Genomic DNA, 19,117 nt, shown 5'->3' on the forward strand with positions numbered 1-19,117 from the left:
TATAGATTGCATGCAAAACTAAAGCATTAAACAGCTCACAGGGGAAACAGATAAATCTCTGGCTGGAAGGAAGGCAAAATCAGAATAACGTAGGGTAATCAAAATAGCATTTGCTTCTTCCTAATATGGAAGTGAACCCTTAATTCAAGGAGAAAGGGATATTCTTCAGAGAACAATAGCCTGATCTTTTGCATTTTGTTGGAAATAAGTCTCACCATTATATAGTCTTTCCTCCCGTGTCAGCACAAAATTGTGGACCTAGTTCTTTCTTTGTTCTGACTTTCTCTCTTTCTTCTGTAGCAGATGAACAGTTCTCCTTTAAATATAGTCCTGGAAAACTGAGAGGAAACCAGTATAAAACCATGATGACCAAAGAAGAACTTGAAGAAGAACAAAGGTAAGCTGAGCATCCTTTTAAATTCAGCAGATCAGCCAGGGATTGGAACCCATCTTCTTCTGGTTACAAGTTGTAACTCGGAATTATTTGGCTGCTGCTCAAAAGACTAAGACATTCGGGTCTGTTTGCACCTGCTGCTTCCCTGGGAATTAAAGACCGGCTAACAGCTATGTGGTATTCCCATTTTGAGAGATGTGCCCACTTCCTTGGAAACAGCTCTGCTGGCAAGGAATGGCTCTAGCCTCCTATTTCAAGGAGGGATCTCGAAGTTGTCCAAGCAATGAATAGCCAGCATTTCTCAGAGGAACAAGATATACTGTGGGCATCCTGTTGTGGTTGCCCTCAGGCTCAGACAAGTTCAGTTTAAATCACTTTCCAAAGAGGTTTTCTTTTCTTTTTAGTTCTTTGAGTTTAGCCACCCAGTATGGTAGGGATCATGTAAATAGACGCCATTTCTGGCCTTCCATTACTTTCTCATTCTGTGCATTAAGACCTCTTGTCAACCAGGGAGCAGATGGCCAGTGAGATTAACTATACATATTTCCACTAATATCCCTGGGAATGGTGCTTTACCAGCCTTCCACAACCTGGTGCCCTCCAGATGTTTGGGCAACTCCCACCAGCAGCTGCATCAGTGGGGTTGATAGAATTTGTAGGCCAAAGGCTGTACTGCATCAAAATATATCATCGTTCCTATTACGTAGTGGGTTGACAAAGCAGACGACACAGAGATTTCTTCAAGTGGTTCTTTATAGTAAGCTGGAACTGAACTGAACTGAACAGCTCGGCCGGCCTGCTTTTATAGGCAGCTGGCTGTCAACATTGTAACAACAACACCCCAGGGTTTCCCGCCTAAATTAACTGAGTGAAAACTATGTACACAATACCCCTGGTGGCCAGGGTGAGAATTTCAATACATAACAGTTCCCATTCAGGAAGGCTGAGCTGCCGCTGCTCATTACAGATCTGCCACCACTTGATACCTTCTGCCATCTCATATCTAGCATGGTAAGCTACCGCCACCCCCACAAAAAAATGTAAGTTCCCCCCAGTACTGAAGATTATAAAATCAAGTGCCAAAAAGGGTCTTGGCTGAATACTTCATCCAACCCTAGCACTGGAAGATGTCCAGCATGAGCCTAAGCACGTTTACTCAGAAGTGTGCGCCACTGACTATAGTGGAGCTTACTCTCTTGTATGTGCATTTAGGATTGCAGCTATACAGGAACAGCTGCCTAGGTCCAGTTGGGAGATGGCATCACCAGCATCGTTATTATGTTTTACATGCCAAAGCAGGTGGTGGAGAAGAACCTGTGTCCCTCCAGATGCTGCTGAACTACATCTCCCATCACCCCTGGCCATTGGCCATGCTTGCTGGGGCTGATGGGAGTTGTGGTTCAACAACATTGGGGGGGGCAAGGGTTCCTCCCACCTGTGCCAAAGAGTTCTTGTGACACTGCCTTTCTTGTTAAAATAAAAATTTAAAGGCAGTTTAAACCTAAATAAAATATGTAAGAAAATAATGGAATATAGCAAAAAAAAAATACAAAGCTTTCCTTCTTGTGCTAATGGCTTAGCGATTCCCTCTCGTGTTGTTGCTTTATGACGTGGTCAGCAAAGTTTGCTTTGCCTTTTCCTCCCTTTTTTGTGTCTGTTTGGTCAGAGCTGTGTAAAAACGAGCTTACTAATGGAGACCTGAAGTCTGACTAGGAATGGTTCGCATGCTCGCAAGCCTAAATATTTAATTGGCAATTCCATAAATCCTGGACCTGTCTTTATATACATACTCAAACACACATACAGATAATAATTCATTATTTTTGAGCACTTACTTTGCTCTGCAGTCACACTTAGTTCCAATAAAAACAGGGACTATAGACTGCTATTATTTAAAATAGCAGAATGACACCCTGCTTCTTTAGTTGGAACTCAGTTCATATAATTCTCTTATGGTTCCACAAGGCTCTGCAAAGAACATCGTGATGGAGAAAGGAAGCCAGTTCTGGAACTGAAATTTATGTTTGTAAAGATGTTAACCTGCAATCCTAGACATGTTTACTCAGAAGCAGATCTCATTGTTTTCAGCTGAGCTTAATCCCGGGTAAGTGTGTATAGGGTTGCAGCTTAAACAGTCCAGATCTGCTTTCTCCAGTGGAAATCCACTTGTGAGGAAATCACTGCATATAGGCTAATTGGAGCTGCTGATTCCAGCTGAACACAAGTCACTCCAGTAGAAGTGCTTCTGCTTGCTTCGGTTGTAGATTGCGACCACCACATAGGGTGACCAAATGCAACAGGACAGGGCTCCTTTATGTAGAATAGCTGTGTAGCAGAAGGAATTTCAGCATGCACAGCTTTTCATGCAATGGTAGTTAGCACAGCAAGGTGCCTATATTTGGCCTATGTATCAATTCAATTAATAGAGGGACGCGGGTGGCACTGTGGTCTAAACCACTGAGCCTCTTGGGCTTGCCGATCAGAAGGTCAGCGTTCAAATCTCCGTGACAGGGTGAGCTCCCTTTGCTTGGTCCCAGCTCCTGCCAACCTAGCAGTTTGAAAGCACGCCAAAAATGCAAGTAGATAAATAGGTACCGCTCTGACGGGAAGGTAAACGGCATTTCTGTGCACTGCTCTGGTTTCGCCAGAAGCAGCTCAGTCATGCTGGCCACATGACCCGGAAAAACTGTCTGCGGACAAACGCCGGCTCCCTCGGCCTGTAAAGCGAGATGAGCGCCACAACCCCAGAGTCGTCTGCGACTGGACTTAACTGTCAGGGGTCCTTTACCTTTACTAATCAATTCATAACAGACGAGAGCTTTATCGTCTAGTAGTTCATGCACCTATCCTGTCCCCAAAAGCTGATCTGAGTGGTGTAAATGAGCAAGCAAAATAAATTAATTACCAGGCTAATACAGATGTGAACTGTTGAGGGGGTCATTGGGTGCCTTACGGCATTGTTTGCCAGGTGAGTAATCGGGTCAGGAAGCCAAATGCTCAAGGGAACTGAATACGAATTTAAAGCTTTCAAAATGTGTGCACCAGGCACAATATCTAGCTTCTTTTGGTAAGAGATGGAGTTCACCTAACAGTAACATTTCATGCGCATCAGGCATATCACTGGAAGAAGACAATTCTTTACAGCCCTCAGTGAAGTAGCATTGAATGTACCCATTAGCTGGGTAGGGTGCTATGGGAGTGCTACCTGTTACATTCATACATACTACTGTGGGTACAGAAAGGCCCTGGAGTTGTCCTACTCTTAGAAATGGTCTCCTATATCAAATGTCCTTCAGAGAAGCCTCTATTCATTGGTGCGGTTTGATGCTTTTAACTGGATATAGTTAGAAATGAGTTTCTTTAGAAAGAAGATCTTTATGTAATCTGGGCAGTTAAGTTAAAATCAAGCCACAAAAGAATCAAACTTGTGGTCTCCAATAGCTACGATCCATCCTTGAGAAGTCCCAACTCATTTTGATGCAAGCTTTGCTGTAAGGTTATCTTCTGCCTCAGTCCTAAACATATTTTTTGGGGGAAGAAATTATTTAAGCCGTTTTGGAGCAGTCTTTCGTTTATTTATTTATTAGAACTATTTATATCCTGCCCTTCCACTGTAAGTCTCAGCGCTCAGAGCTGCTTGCATTTTTGCATTCATGACATGCAGAAATACAGAAAGTGCAAGTCAGAGGCACCTCTGTCCTCATGCATATTTTTAACAGACAAAATGTAGACTTGCACATTTCCAGGGAATCAAACTTGCTGTGCTTACATGTAGGAACATAATGTCCTTTCCTTCCTCTGTTGGTAATAATTCAAGTACCTGTTAGGCTCTCATTCGTACCAGGCTTTCTCTACCTCTTCCATTAATACCAAAATGAAAGATCCAGCTGTTTAGCTAGCTTTTCAATGATGCATCAGCAGGTAAAAGAGGCTCCAGGTGGCTAATGTATTGCTCTACTGACTTTGTAATCCCATTGCTCTATTGACCTTGCATTGCTGACTGACATTTTGCTGGGGAGAGATAGATAGAGAAATAATTTAAATAGAAATACAATACTTCTCACCAGAGTCTGGGATGGCCCTTGATGGGCAACTTCAAAGTTACTGCACTCCCTTGTTTTGGTTCTTTACCTTTAAACCAGATTTGGACCAGACAGCCACCTTCAAACAGAGGACCATCCTTTGTGAAGTGGGACACATGGCCACCCCATATACCACATATGATCCAGAGCCTGTATGATGTGCAGGTCTGCTTTAAAGACCACAGTCATTCCAGTCTTGTTGGATTCCCAACCCCAGTCATCGCTGGTCCTGCTGTCTGGGGCTGGTGAGTCCGACAACCTCTGGAGGGCCATAATCTCCCCATCCCTGCAGGTGCTAATTTAACCAAAAATGCACAAGGACTGATATAAGAACAACCAGGTGAGATTCTCTTGCCTCCGTCATGGAGGTGGTTCAGTGACTGTTCCTCCGACCTTCCATTTAACAGGAAGGCAAGCAGTTCTACGGGACAACTTTTTCATAAGGGCTGAGCATGTGCTCTGACACCTCTCCCTGTCCTGGATTGCAATGTCGGTGTTACAAGCGGTGGTTTGCTTCCTGGCTGACAGCATTTTCTCCTGTGCCATGCATTTCCGTTCCAGAATTCACCTGGGCTGGGATCCTTGATGCTTGCTGCCTCTTGTGCAGAGCCCTTCGCAAACCCCTCTCCAGCCTCCTGCACTAATTGGCGTTGGCAGATTGTCGCATTTCTTCTAACGGATTCTCTGTTTCTTGTCAATGTGCCATATTTTTGTGTGTCTGTGTTTTTTGTTTTCCCCAAGCTCTGGTTTTGTTTCTTTTCTTCTTCCCCCGTCCTTGCCCCACCTCTGAGTGCTGGCTGTGGCATCAGCAATTTCTCATTTCAGGCTTCTTCAAACAATCCTTCTTTCTAGCTGGTTTGTTGGGGCAGGGCTGCCCTCAGGTAAGGAGATGCACTGAATCAGATGAGGGAAGCCATGCCACCCAGTCCTTCCCCCCACCCCCAAATCCCTTGCGTGCAAACACAACTGCCTTACCCCTCAGCCCCACCCCAGTCAGGGACTGCCTGACAGTGCTGCCATGTTGATGTGACCCAGGTTTGCTGCGTTTATATTACAGGATTGAGCTGACCTCTGACCTCACATCCCTGTAGCAAGTACCTTAGGTCCTCGGCCACAAACATTCTTACAAATCTTTTTGGTAAGGAGACGATGCTTCTTAGAATTAGTGGTACCACCTATAACCTCTGCTAATGTGATCTGAAACTAAAGTTGACCATGTTCCCCCCCCCCCCGTCCCCGCACCTCCCACTTCCCCCTTCCCTCCTCATAACTAATGAATTAGTCTCCTTCCCCTCTGTGCCCCATTTCATTTACCATGAGCACCACAAATCAATATGGTGGAACAGGATACACCGGCTTTCCCTAATGGGACATTCACTGGCCTTTATTTTCCATTCTGCGAGTTGTTCCTCCTAGGCAGCAGCCAGAATTAAAAATAACAAGAGCGGGCTGCAGGGGTTCAAAGTAGGATTCTTCTGTCAGATCTCCGAATCCACATTCTGACTTCACCCGAGTCCAGCAAAGTTGCCTCCCAAATTTGAAAATGAACATTTACATCAAATTGCTATAGGCTGGACAGAACTTCTTTCCATTCAGGTTGAGTTTCTGTTTGTAGTAATATTGCCGTCTTTTCTGCCCAGAGGAACTGTCCACCCAAAATGAAAGGCATGCAGCAGAATGATATTACAGTCGTACCTCGGAAGTCAAATGTCTTGCAAGTCAAACGTTTTGGCTCCCGAACACCGCAAACCCGGAAGTCAGTGTTCCGGTTTGTGAACCTTCTTTGGAACCCGAACATCTGACGCGGTTTGCGCGGCTTCCGATTGGCTTCCGATTGGCCTTGGTTTCCCAACATTTTGGAAGTCAAACAGACTTCCAGAATGGATTCCGTTTGACTTCTGAGGTGCAACTGTATCAGTTAGGGGCTGAGATACAGTCGTTTGCCTAAGGCCATTTTCTAGTCCAGAACTTGTGCTCTTTAACTACCGTAGCACCCCCAAAGCTATGCACATGCTGAAATCTCTCCCACTGACATCAGTGGGGTTTTATGGTGCTTACTGGATTGGGCCCTGGGTTTTCAATATTGGAAGGTGTTTGCATTATAGGACACACTGACCCCAGTCCACTAATATCCTTTGCCACAGTTTTGCTGTGTTGTTTACAATCTAATGCTTGCAATTTTGGCTTAAACCAGCCTTTCCCAACTTGGTCCCTCTAGGTGTTTTGGACTACAACTCGCATCAGCCTGAATCAGCAAAGCCAGTGGTCAGGGATCATAGGAAGTGTAGTCCAGAACCTCTGGAGGGCACCATGTTGGGGACAGCTGCCTTATGTAGACACTACGCAACAACTACATATAGGGCTTAGCTTGCTGTGCAGTCATGAAAATAAGAGGGTAGTTATTAAAGGGACCATTTGCCCAACAGCTCCAGAAATTCTCATACTGAAGAACAAGCTTTTCTGAAAATCATTATTGTTTAGCATTCATACAGTACTTTCCAAGTGTTCAGAAACATGCATTATCTCAACAATCCTTGAAACAGCCCAGTAAGGAAGATCAATAGTATTCTTGAGATGCAGAGTGGAGATGAGAGAATGGTTTGCCTTTTGAGTCTATGGTAGAAATGAGACGTGAACCTAGCCACTCAGCTACAGCAGCTCTGGCTTGCTTCTCTGCCTTTAACGTAGGTTTGACATCAGCAAGTGAAGCTTTTCATGTCATGGAGCTAATCATTATCCACTGCTAATTGCTCCACATAAAACTGCTGTTCAAGGGGCAACTATCTGGGCCAATTCAAAATCTGGCAACAGGGAGAAAATTCAAGGGGTGTCCTGGTCATGTCAGCTTTCTGATTGCAAACAACTTTAATCATTAAAGCACAAGTGGAAAATTCAACACTTCACATGTAAGGGATGCGTTTGGAACTCATTCAAGTCAGAGGCCAAGGAAATAGGCAGGAACAGCAAAGCTTGAAGACTATGGATTATGATCATGCCAAGGTTTAGTCAGCCAGGACATCAAGGCAAGGTTAAAGCTTCCAAGATTGCAGCGCAAACAGGGAAAGATACAGCCCCAGGAGCAGAGAGTAAGAACCGAAGATGAAGGGCAAGCTATGACATAGGATCCAGCAGGAGTCAAGAGCAGTGACAAGCCAAATAGTAGGATTACAGAAGAAGCAAAAAATAGAGGTCTGCAAGGAATCCAGCTGCACTGCATAGGCTCTGCCTGCCTGGCTCCTCAATACTTTTTGTCCTCTTGGATTAGCTCCGTTTCCTAACTTGTCTTGGTAGCTGAGGATCCGCATGGGTGTCCAGTGCCAATCCAAGGGCCCCTTGGGGGCAAGATGCTCTCCTTGGGCCCCCTTCCCTATGCACACCCATCCCTTTCTCCCTCGCCATTGTTGCCACAATGTGCCTTTCCTTTGAGGCCCAACAGGCAACCCTGCCCAAGAGAATGAGTGCAAGGCATTGCTGCCCCTTCTTCTTGCTTACTCCAAGAAGGCAGGTGAACAGGCAGCAAGAAGAGGCAGCAGCCGGGGATTGGAAGCAAATCTCCTGCTGGGGCATGGGCTTCAGCAAGCGCCCTTGATGCCAGCCTTCTCAGTGTTGCAGGTACCCCAGTGAAAATCTATGAAGATGCCCTGCAGTAAGTGACTAGGTTCTGGATTGTGGCCAAAACCTACAGTCCAGAAGCCGCTTCAAGTGGCAAACTTGCACTTCCACTTAGTTAGTAGCCCCTTTGGCGTCAAGGGAACAAACCAGCCTGGAAATGCTCATGATTTCAAATGGGTTCCACATTCTATATTTACATATAAAGCATTACCTTTCCTCCTCTTATGCACTTCCACCCACCTGCCTATCAGGAAGTCTAAAGGATGCATTTTAGAAACAGCCTCAGCAAGTGATTTGTGAATTATACTTTATGGATCTCTGGTCATATTAGGATTTAATCCTGAAGGGTGCAACAATTCAAAGCAGGATATGATTCTGGATTCGGTCCTTTCCAGTCTTCTAGTTATGACGCTTCATTTTTACTGTTTCCCTGGGAAGACAATGTGAGATTCCTGGTGTTGGGGCGCCCTCTGTAGATCTTGGGAAGCCTCTCTGCAAAACCCCTTCTCCTGTTTTGTATTATAGTGGCATATCCACACCAGATTAGAACTGGTTTCTCAACCAGTCCCTCTTCCCAGGGAAACCTTGGCACTGTAGCTTGAGGGTGGTGGTGATAGTAGATGTGGTGAGGACCTTTCATAGAATTCTCCTCACCATGTCTCCATACTACAATTCCAAGCATTCTTTGAGGAAGCCTAGGCAGTTAACAAGGTATAAACCAACATAACTTGTTCAGTGCAGTTAAGCAAGGGTCTAGAAACACAGGTTTTCTTGGTCACCAGAGCAGACTTGTTGAAATTAATGACCATGACTTACTAAGTTCCACTAATTTCAGCAGGTCTGCTCTGGGCAGGATCTGGGCTGATACAACCCACAATATCTTCTTGTCATTCCATAGATGAGAGAAACAGAGAATGGGGGTATGAGCCTAAACCTAAGAACAAGAAGGTCTGCGGATGGCCCCTGTGAAATTTCCATTTTGAGGTGAATGTCTGTGTGCACATTCTTGACACAGTTTTAGGGTCAGCCAGAGGCAAAGGACAACATTCAAGTGTCCCGTGAGTTTTCAAAGAGCAATAAAGGTCAGGATGCTTTCTGAATGTCACCCCTCCTGGGAAATATCAACAAAGTGCCATTCTGATGTAACCACCATTTGTTAGCATCAGGTGCTGTTGTTTCCAGGTACAGACAACCCCAAAGCAGTTTTCTGATGGCCAGACTTCGACACCATGGGAAACTTGCAGCTGCCAATGAAAACAGCAGCTCTGCATCTAGCTCCACTTCTCTTTCTCTAATGTGTAGTAGAACGTATCTTGTGTTGTGACATCATGATCTCATGTTTTCCTACCTCCCAATTATGCAGCTTGGAGAATGAATATGATTTTGGCATTGCAGATTGCAGCCAGTATACGTTCTACTAGACATTATGGCAGTGGGCAGTGGGGAGCTAGATGCATCGTGGCTGTGTTTACTATCACCAACAGCTGTGTGCTTGCCCTAGTTTAACTCCAAGTGAAGAAGAGGAGAATGGAGGGGATGCAGCCCTCCTGCTTGACCTGCCCTTCATTTAAGATACAGTGGCCAAAGCTTGCAGCAGATTTGTGCACAACACTCTGAAACTCACAATTCATACAACAGGAAGAACTCTCAACTTTGGATCTAAATGTTAGTGCACCACAACTTCTTGGTGAAATCCCACAGGGTAGGGCAAGAATTTCCCATTTGGGGTCTGCTTGTGTCCTGTTTTTAAGGACAACATACAAGTTTGTCTTTCTAGTCACAAAGCATCACTGTTGCATCACTTCAGACTGCACAAACACGTCATCATAAGACAGCTCCTCCGAATATGCCAAAAGAAAGAAGCGATTGCAGAGAATCAATCAAAGCAGCTAAGGCGCTTTTGCCAACTCCCCCTTCCACAAACACAGCTAGGCCTTCCGAGGGGTAGGGAATACATTGGAGCAGGTGCCCTTTTGGCCTCTGCCAATCCTGCTCCCCAGTGCATGCTTCCCCCCTCTGCTTGCTCCTCCTGTGATATCTGCTTGCTGATTCCTTGTGTGTGTAGCCTTGGGATGGTAAATACCTTCTCTTCCTGTTGTCATTTGCCCTTTCGCTGCTTGCCTTGTCCTTCTCCTCCCACTCCTTGATCAGCAGCTTTGCTTTCCTGTCCAGCATGGTGCTTCTTTGGGATAAGAGAGGCTGGTAAGTTTCTGTTCCTTTTTTTGCTTTTCATCTTTTGCAGCACGGTAAGAGCACTCACCGGTGGGGAAGAAGAAGCAGGAATCTTGAGACCCAAGGCGGTGGGGGCTTACTGCAGTCAGCATAGCTATTTCTCTAGAAACTATAATTAACCTGCATGCAAATTTTCAAATAAAACCATTCATATAAGGGGAAATCATGAGAGTACACACACTGAAATTAACGTAGGTCCTTCAATTTCAATGGATCTCCTCTGAGTATAATTTAATTGGAATACAACTCATGGTATTTATTAGCTAGTGGGCCAAAATTTCTCTTCTTTCTGAACGTGTTAGGAAGGCATAGAGAAAACAGAGGGGCAGTGGGAATGCTGCTTTGAGCTTTTGAAATTTTCCATTTTTGCTCAGCTTCTAGTTCTCCCCAGGTCTTTTTGTTCTTTATCTGTGCCCCACCTGGCAATCCTTCACAAAATTTCCTTCTCATATCCTCTGTGTTGTACTGATCCTTTTCCAGGCAGTTGATGTCATTTCCCATCTGCTAACTTATGAGTGTTTTGCTGTGTCAACAAGCGATAGTGAAGGGGATGAATGGATTAGGAAGCTGCAGAAAAATACTGAATGGGAGAACTGGGAGCCATCAAGGGACTGTGATCTCATATGCCTCTCCCTACTTGTACAATATTTTGGATCTATGCCATGCCAAGTTAGCTAACATTACATCAGATGAATTGCTTGCATAGCGACACATTAGCTAATGCAGTTCCTGATGTTTGTAGTAAAATCTAAGTATAGTGGCTTGAATGGGTAGATTGGGCTGTTAGTGAATTGTCCAGAAATGAGCATGTTGGGGTGATCATGGTCAAAATAAGATTGTTTTCTGCATTCCCTAAAAGTGTGGTATGTAGGTACCCTCCTTTCCCTATGCATGGAGAAGATGCATCAAGAATTTCATAGAACAACTGAATGCCATTTTGTTTCCCTAAAACACTAAAGTCAGTGACTGTCCACAAAGCTGGAATCGGAAAGCATGTGGAACTCTCTTTTGCATGATGCTGCTTATATTGCCAAGCCAACTGATGCTGACATTAATGTTTCTCTTAAGATTGGGATGAACTGTTTCAGTTGAAACGACAAGTAATAATAATAATAATAATAATTTATTATTTATACCCCGCCCATCTGGCTGGGTTTCCCCAGCCACTCTGGGCAGCTTCCAACAAAACAAAATAAACAAAATAAAATGCCTTATATAAATGTATATGGCATCAAGAGGACTGTTGTGTGGTCCAACAGCTCAAAAATACTTGACATAACACACCGAGGCCATTAAGTCTGTTGATCCCAAAGCTACTTTGGAAAAAAGACCATTTCTGAAGAGTGTAATGGCATTCAAATGCTGTCTGCCTTTTTCCTAAGCCATTAAGCTCCTTTGACCCAAATGAGGTAAAAGTGGTTTAAGGGCAGGCACACCAGTTCTTTAATCATGTTGACTGCAACCTAGTGGAGCTATTTCATGATCATTTCCATTGCTTTAGCCTCATTAACTTCAGTAAGTCAACATCAGTATAAATGATATTGGATTCATACACTTTGCTTCTTTTTCTTTTATTCAATCTATAAAAGGGGAAGAATAAACAACTGAGTGTGACTGAACTATGCTGCCCTTTGTAAATTATTAAGATATTATTTCCAGCATAAAGAAGATTATAGCCTGTATCTTTTTATACTGGACAATTGGGTGTAAACTCATTTTGTCTGATATATAAGACATGGGTGAGTATACCTCTTGTCCACTGCTGTCTATGATAAATGGTTACCAGTACCCATAGTGCCTCAACAGCAAACCTTAGCAAGCACATGCTCTCAAAATATTTATGAACCGAGTCAGTCTTTGATTTTTATGAAAAATGTATGCGGTTGGGTGGGGGGATAAGGAAATGATGCTGGGATGTGCATATTTTTAGGAAAGGGTTTCCGGCAGAAATGAGATTGGTTAAAGCTATGCACTGCAGTAATTCCCTCCGTTGCAAGCTCCAGTTTCCTGGGTCAGTAAAAACTGCTTCTGTCAACCGTGGAAAGGCTAACGCAAATCTGTAATGTGTGAGAAGCAATGTATGGCCTGCCTGAATCTGTTCGTAGACCCATATTATGAAACATGTTATTTGGCCAAGTGACCCACTTTTCTGGGGATATCCAAAGGGGGAAATGTTTGAGGTGGGACACTGAGACATACTAATTTGGTTTTACATGGATCCTTGCATGTTTTCAGTTTGCAGGGCTAGAACCTGGAATATGCCTGGCACAAAATAAGAGGTTTCTAGATACAGTGCTCACTTTCTTGGGCATAGACTACCCTGCTGCAAATGATGAAGCAAATGCCTTAAGCCTTGAGGCACCCCTTCTGCTAATCACTGTGTGTGTGTGCCTGGGTGGTTCAGAAACTTTCCTTCAAACTCCCTCCCTAAACTCGGTTCTTTTCCTCCACTTATCTCAGAAAGTAGTAGTAGGAAAGCAACCCACAGAAAGCAACCTGACTGAAATGTATCCTCTTTATTTTTCTTCTTGTTTCCCTTGCAGAACTGAAGACTATATGAAGTTATCCCTAAACTCTTCCTAAGGCTTTCCCTTTGGCATCTTTAAAGGCTTGAGAAACAAACCAACCCCAAACCAACCTGATACGCATACATAACCGAAAAATAAATAACCCCTCAAAATACGGGACTTTCTCTTTGGCTGAACGAAGCCGAGTTCCTCAGAATAAATCTTTGTAATATCGAGACCGGAAAGGATCTGTGTGGCTTGATCCCAAGAATTAAGTGGGCTAGAGAAAGTTACAGAAGTTACATTTTGAGGGTGCTGTTCTTGGATGTCAAAGTAAAACTCATGAATGCACTTTGTTGTGACAACCGCTCCATATCTGCTGTATCCAAAAGAAAAACCAGAGATATTCTGTTTAGATAGCATGGACAAAGGTTACCCATTGCATCAGCCAGTCCAGAGATACAATATCAAACTATTTGGTCCCTTTCCACCCCTCTACCTGGGACCAAAAACTTCCTTTATATCCTTGAAGACAATGCATTGAGATATAAAGCATTGTGATGGTTTGTGGATGGTGGAAGGATGTAGACTTTAGTGTAGCCTGTCTTGTTTCATAGCCTTTTGAAGACGAAGCAGTCCTCCATCTTAGGTAGAATGAATCCTGAGAGATAAGAATGCACTCCTAGGCCTGTGTACTCAGAAGTAAGTCCCACTGAGTTCAATGGGGCTTACTCCCAGCAAAATGGATATACAGGATTGCCGCCTTAGTGTAATAGTTCATGACTGATTTTCATCCTGAGGTCTGAGCACCATTAATGCTCGATAGCCAATGCTTCTGTTTAGTTAGCGGTTGCTTCCTGTCCCCAATAACAGAGTTAGAAAACGTAATCCATGAAATGTAAGGCAACTCTTGAAATATTAATTATAAACTTAACCTCAAAGATCCTTGTTTTCTTTTCTCCTTGACACCACACTGTTACATCTTTTTTGAACTTCTCTGTTCTTTGCTTCCCTGAAAGATTTATCCGATCATTAACCCATACAGAAAATAACATCTGATGGGCCTTAGTGGCTAGAAACCATCAATTACTATAAGCCCACACTGGTTTTATAAGTCTTTTCCTCCACAAAGGTAGTATTTCAGGACAATACTGATGTCACTTCCTGTTTTGCAGAATTACCATTTTAGGCTGGAATTTCCTCCCAATACTCCTGTTTTTTCTTCATGTTTTGAGAGCAGACTGATTCGATGCTTAATAATATATCAAACCCAAGCTGCTTTTAAAAATGATAACTTATGCAGACAATACTTGAAATTGTTTAGTCAATCATTCTTTGGGGCACCTAGGTTTGGGGCAGATGTTTTTCCCCCCTAGCATAACTTTTTCAAGGGCTTATTTAGGAAACAGTGGGAAGTTTGGCTTTTCTTTCTTTTTTTTTAAGTCTAAGCTTCTGCTTCTGTATGTTTTCACTAGCAATACAGTTTGCAATTGAATCCTATTTATATATACAAATATGTATAAGGACACTCGGCTTTGAAAAAACTGTTAGCAACCATTCTGCCTCCAACTCACATTGACAGATGCAGTGTTTCAAACAGCATTAACTATGCAAAGAATGCCTTATATACAATATAACGTCTCAGTATACAGCAATACGTCTATTGTACAAGGAATATTACTAGTGGCAGCGAGCAAAGCTATCTCCTCAATAGTGACAAAACTGGCTGTCTGGGTATTTTTTACATTTTTTTTTTCTAAATGTGAAGGTGGATCTTATATACATAGGACTGTAATTTCTAGTGGCTTAAAATGTATATTGCCATTATTCAGTCCAATAAACCTTTAAATAGTTTATATGAATGGTCATTGTGTTTGTTAATGTGCATGGTGTCCATGCCCTTCCACCCTCAAACTACTTGGTTTGGTTCAAATATTACCCTGGGAGTGGGGGGGGGTTGGGTGGGAGGAATACTTCAAAGAGCATTAGTTATATCCTCCTTGGGAAACAATACCATAATTACTGCCCAAGATTAACAACTAGAAGACAGTATCATCTTGGAAGGAATGGTATGAGAAGCAGGTATTCTAAAAGAGCAAATTCAAACTATCAGTTTATGTTGGGCTAAAAGTAGGCAGGACACAAAGTTACAGGCATCTCTCTCCCCCCCCCCCCCTTCTGCCCTCAAAAACTTCCTTTCATGCTTTTGCATGTCATGTGCTGTCTGGGTCCATTCACATTTCACATAGGTAAGCAGTGTAACAGTGGGCTGAATATGGGCACATGTGGATGGGTCATCCTCTGGGCAGCTCAAAAGTGGTTGAGGGGAAGTTGAGACAGCACCGAGCCAAACAAAGTTGGAAATAGAGAATAAGGCTGCATCTGAATGGCATCTCTGCTCAATGAACATAGGGTTGAACCAGAAAGATGGAGGGGAACAAGACCTTCCCTCAGTTACAGATAACCCTAGTGTCAATGATCAATACATCAATAAAAAGATCAATCCATACAACTTCGCATAAAGCAATTTAGATTAACTAACACAACATCTTAAAAATAAACACAAATAAAGTCTGAAAGGAGAAATAGTGGCATGCAAGGCCAAATGTTTCTGGAACATCTGTTCCCATTGCACAGCTACTCTGGCCTATATAGGCTGGGTGTGGTCTGATTAAGTGGTGCTTTGGTCATTTCTTTCGCTATGATTTCTCCCTTTAGGAATCTCCCTAGGTTCTTGTGGGAAGAATGGTAGCTCAGTGGAAGAGCACATGTTTTGCATGCAAGAGGTTCTAGGTTCATCCTCTGGCATCTTCAGATAAGGCTGGGAAAACGTCAACTGGAAATCCAGGAAAGAGCTGCTAGTCAGTGTGGACAATATTGAGTTAGATGGCTTCAGTGGTAGGCAGAAGTACTTGCCTGATCTCTGTGCAGGTGAGTTGTTGTTGCTGCTTACCAAGAGAGAGCAGGGAGGGCAAGGCTGTTGGGAAGTTGATTCTGCACAAATGCACCAGTGGAGGCAATACAGTGCTCACGCCAGTGTGTTTGCAGTGCTGACCTCCCCATTGCCTCTTCTTCTGGGTAAGCTGCAGGGACCCACCTGATGGCATCAGCTACTGAATAGAGCAATGGCTTCACTTCATATAAGGCAGCTTCCTTGTTCCTACTCATGACTACCATTTTAACCCTTCTCTTTCCAAAGAGTACTACCTTTTTATCTGCTTCTTTTCTTCCACCACCATCACACACAGCTGCAGCAAGGGTGGGGCCAATCATGACTGGGAGTGCAGCAAGAGGCAGGGAGAGTGTAAGTCCTTTTCCTCCACTCCAAGGTCCCAATAAAAATTATCTCTCCACCCCCAATATTTGGAGCTGAGGAAAGGAGGAAGGATCACTTAGTTATAGAATGTTATTTGTATTCCAAAAACCTAGACACCGAGCGGGCATTCTAGTGGGGCATAACCAGGAGGTGGCAACTGCCCCCCCGATCCACAAATATTATTGAAAAGCATTGAAAGTATTCAATTGTTGTTTAGTTGTTTAGTCGTGTCTGACTCTTCGTGACCCCATGGACCAGAGCACGCCAGGCACTCCTGTCTTCCACTGTTAGTAGCATTCAATTACCTGAGTCCAAATCATCTGTCAGGAGAGCTATTCCCAGCAAGGACTCCGGCCTGGCCAGGACGGCTTTCCTATTACAATGGTACCTTGGGTTAAGTACTTAATTTGTTCCGGAGGTCTGTTCTTAACCTGAAACTGTTCTTAACCTGAAGCACCACTTTAGCTAATGGGGCCTCCTGCTGTTGCAGCACCGCCGGAGCACGATTTCTGTTCTCATCCTGAAGCAAAGTTCTTAACCTGAAGCATTATTTCTGGGTTAGCGGAGTCTGTAACCTGAAGCGTATGTAACCTGAAGCAGCTGTAACCTGAGGTACCACTGTATACCTTCTGGTCTTGACGACGCATGTGACCCTCACCTGTCCTAAACCTACTCCAGCTGAGGAATCACACACCTCCTCCCCGAGCTAGTGAGCCCCACCTGGACTGTGAGTTCTTGCCTGCCTTCCCTCAAAACTGACAGCTGTAAGTTCTGGAATCCTGAGGTCAGGAGTAGTACGTCCCATTTTTCCACTTGATGCAAAACAGGAAGTGCCACCCTGCTCTGCCACACCACCACTGTGCCACCTCCGCCTCTTGTGGAGAAGCAGTGCTGGCAATGGTGCTGATTCCCTGAAAGAGCTTGCAAGATCTCACCCAGATCTCATGAGGACTTTTACTCTCCTTGACATCTTGCAAGACTTTGATGAGGTATCACAAGATCTTGCAGGAAACCAGCAGGAGATCAGCAGCTATACTGGCACCGCTCCTCTGGTAGAGGTGGGGGAGGGGCAGGAGGCATCCATGAGGCTGCTGCCTTGGGGGCTTCTGCTGCCTGAGGCAGCTACTTCACGCCACTTCATGGGTGGGCTGGCCTTCCCTGAGGTCCCTATAGGCATGCACACTGGTATTTGTTTACCTGTAAGCACATAGCTTTCTTATTATTTTTCCTCAGTCTACCAGATTTTCACAAAACAGCAGCCGTGTGTGTGTGTGTGTTGCTCCAAGCCAGGAAACCTGAGATCCATGGATATTTGTTTATATGTGCACATACACCTTTTGAATGCAGATTTCCAAAGAATAGCAAGGAGAGACAAGAAGGCCTTCTTAAACGAGCAGTGCAAACAAATAGAGGAAAACAACAGAATGGGAAGAACCAGAGATCTGTTCAAGAAAATTGGAGATATGAAAGGAACATTTCGTACAAAGATTACCATAATAAAGGACAAAAGTGGTAAGGACCTAACAGAAGCAGAAGACATCAAGAAGAGGTGGCAAGAATACACAGAGGAATTATACCAGAAAGATATGGATGTCTCGTACACCCCAGGTAGTGTGGTTGCTGACCTTGAGCCAGACATCCTGGAAAGTGAAGTCAAATGGGCCTTAGAAAGCACTGCAAATAACAAGGCCAGTGGAAGTGATGGTATTCCAGCTGAACTATTTAAAATTTTAAAAGATGATGCTGTTAAGGTGCTACACTCAATATGCCAGCAAATTTGGAAAACTCAGCAGTGGCCAGAAGATTGGAGAAGATCAGTCTACATCCCAATCCCAAAGAAGGGCAGTGCCAAAGAATGCTCCAACTACCGCACAATTGCACTCATTTCACACGCTAGCAAGGTTATGCTTAAAATTCTACAAGGAAGGCTCAAACAGTATGTGGATCGAGAACTCCCAGAAGTGCAAGCTGGATTTAGAAGAGGCAGAGGAACCAGAGACCAAATTGCAAACATGCGCTGGATTATGGAGAAAGCTAGAGAGTTCCAGAAAGACATCTACTTCTGCTTCATTGACTATGCAAAAGCCTTTGACTGTGTCGACCACAGCAAACTATGGCAAGTTCTTAAAGAAATGGGAGTGCCTGATCACCTCATCTGTCTCCTGAGAAATCTCTATGTGGGACAAGAAGCTACAGTTAGAACTGGATATGGAACAACTGATTGGTTCAAAATTGGGAAAGGCGTACGACAAGGCTGTATTTTGTCTCCCTGCTTATTTAATTTATACGCAGAATACATCATGCGAAAGGCTGGGCTGGATGAATCCCAAGCTGGAATTAAGATTGCCGGAAGAAATATCAACAACCTCAGATATGCAGATGACACAACCTTGATGGCAGAAAGTGAGGAGGAATTAAAGAACCTTTTAGTGAGGGTGAAAGAGGAGAGTGCAAAATATGGTCTGAAGCTCAACATCAAAAAAACGAAGATCATGGCCACTGGTCCCATCACCTCCTGGCAAATAGAAGGGGAAGAAATGGAGGCAGTGAGAGATTTTACTTTCTTGGGCTCCATGATCACTGCAGATGGTGACAGCAGCCACGAAATTAAAAGACGCCTGCTTCTTGGGAGAAGGGCAATGACAGGCCTAGACAGCATCTTGAGAAGTAGAGACGTCACCTTGCCAACAAAGGTCCGTATAGTTAAAGCCATGGTTTTCCCAGTAGTGATGTATGGAAGTGAGAGCTGGACCATAAAGAAGGCTGATCGCCGAAGAATTGATGCTTTTGAATTATGGTGCTGGAGAAGACTCTTGAGAGTCCCATGGACTGCAAGAAGATCAAATGCATCCATTCTTAATGAAATCAGCCCTGAGTGCTCACTGGAAGGACAGATCGTGAAGCTGAGGCTCCAGTACTTTGGCCACCTCATGAGAAGAGAAGACTCCCTGGAGAAGACACTGATGCTGGGAAA

The 19,117-nt window shown here is 44.0% G+C and overlaps 1 protein-coding gene across 6 annotated transcripts in view; it reads left to right on the top strand.

Moving 5' to 3' along the window:
• The window catches only part of JMJD6 (jumonji domain containing 6, arginine demethylase and lysine hydroxylase), a 90,554-nt gene that overhangs the window by 66,087 nt on the left and 5,350 nt on the right, over positions 1-19,117 (top strand). For 2 of the 6 annotated variants that reach the window (XR_014544295.1, XM_083597917.1), the window contains 2 exons: positions 301-397; positions 12,864-14,683. Coding sequence is in view for 3 of the 6 variants with exons in the window: in XM_083597917.1 (XP_083454043.1) it covers positions 301-397; positions 12,864-12,903 (137 nt within the window). In the remaining 3 variants the exon portion in view is untranslated. Of the gene's footprint in view, positions 1-300; positions 398-5,533; positions 5,615-12,863; positions 14,684-19,117 lie in introns of those variants that run through there. The other 4 variants (XR_014544294.1, XM_083597916.1, XM_083597918.1 and 1 more) reach the window with 3 other exon arrangements.

The sequence above is a fragment of the Podarcis filfolensis genome (assembly GCF_964270895.1).
Source record: "Podarcis filfolensis genome assembly, chromosome: 2".
Classification (NCBI taxonomy): domain Eukaryota; kingdom Metazoa; phylum Chordata; class Lepidosauria; order Squamata; family Lacertidae; genus Podarcis; species Podarcis filfolensis.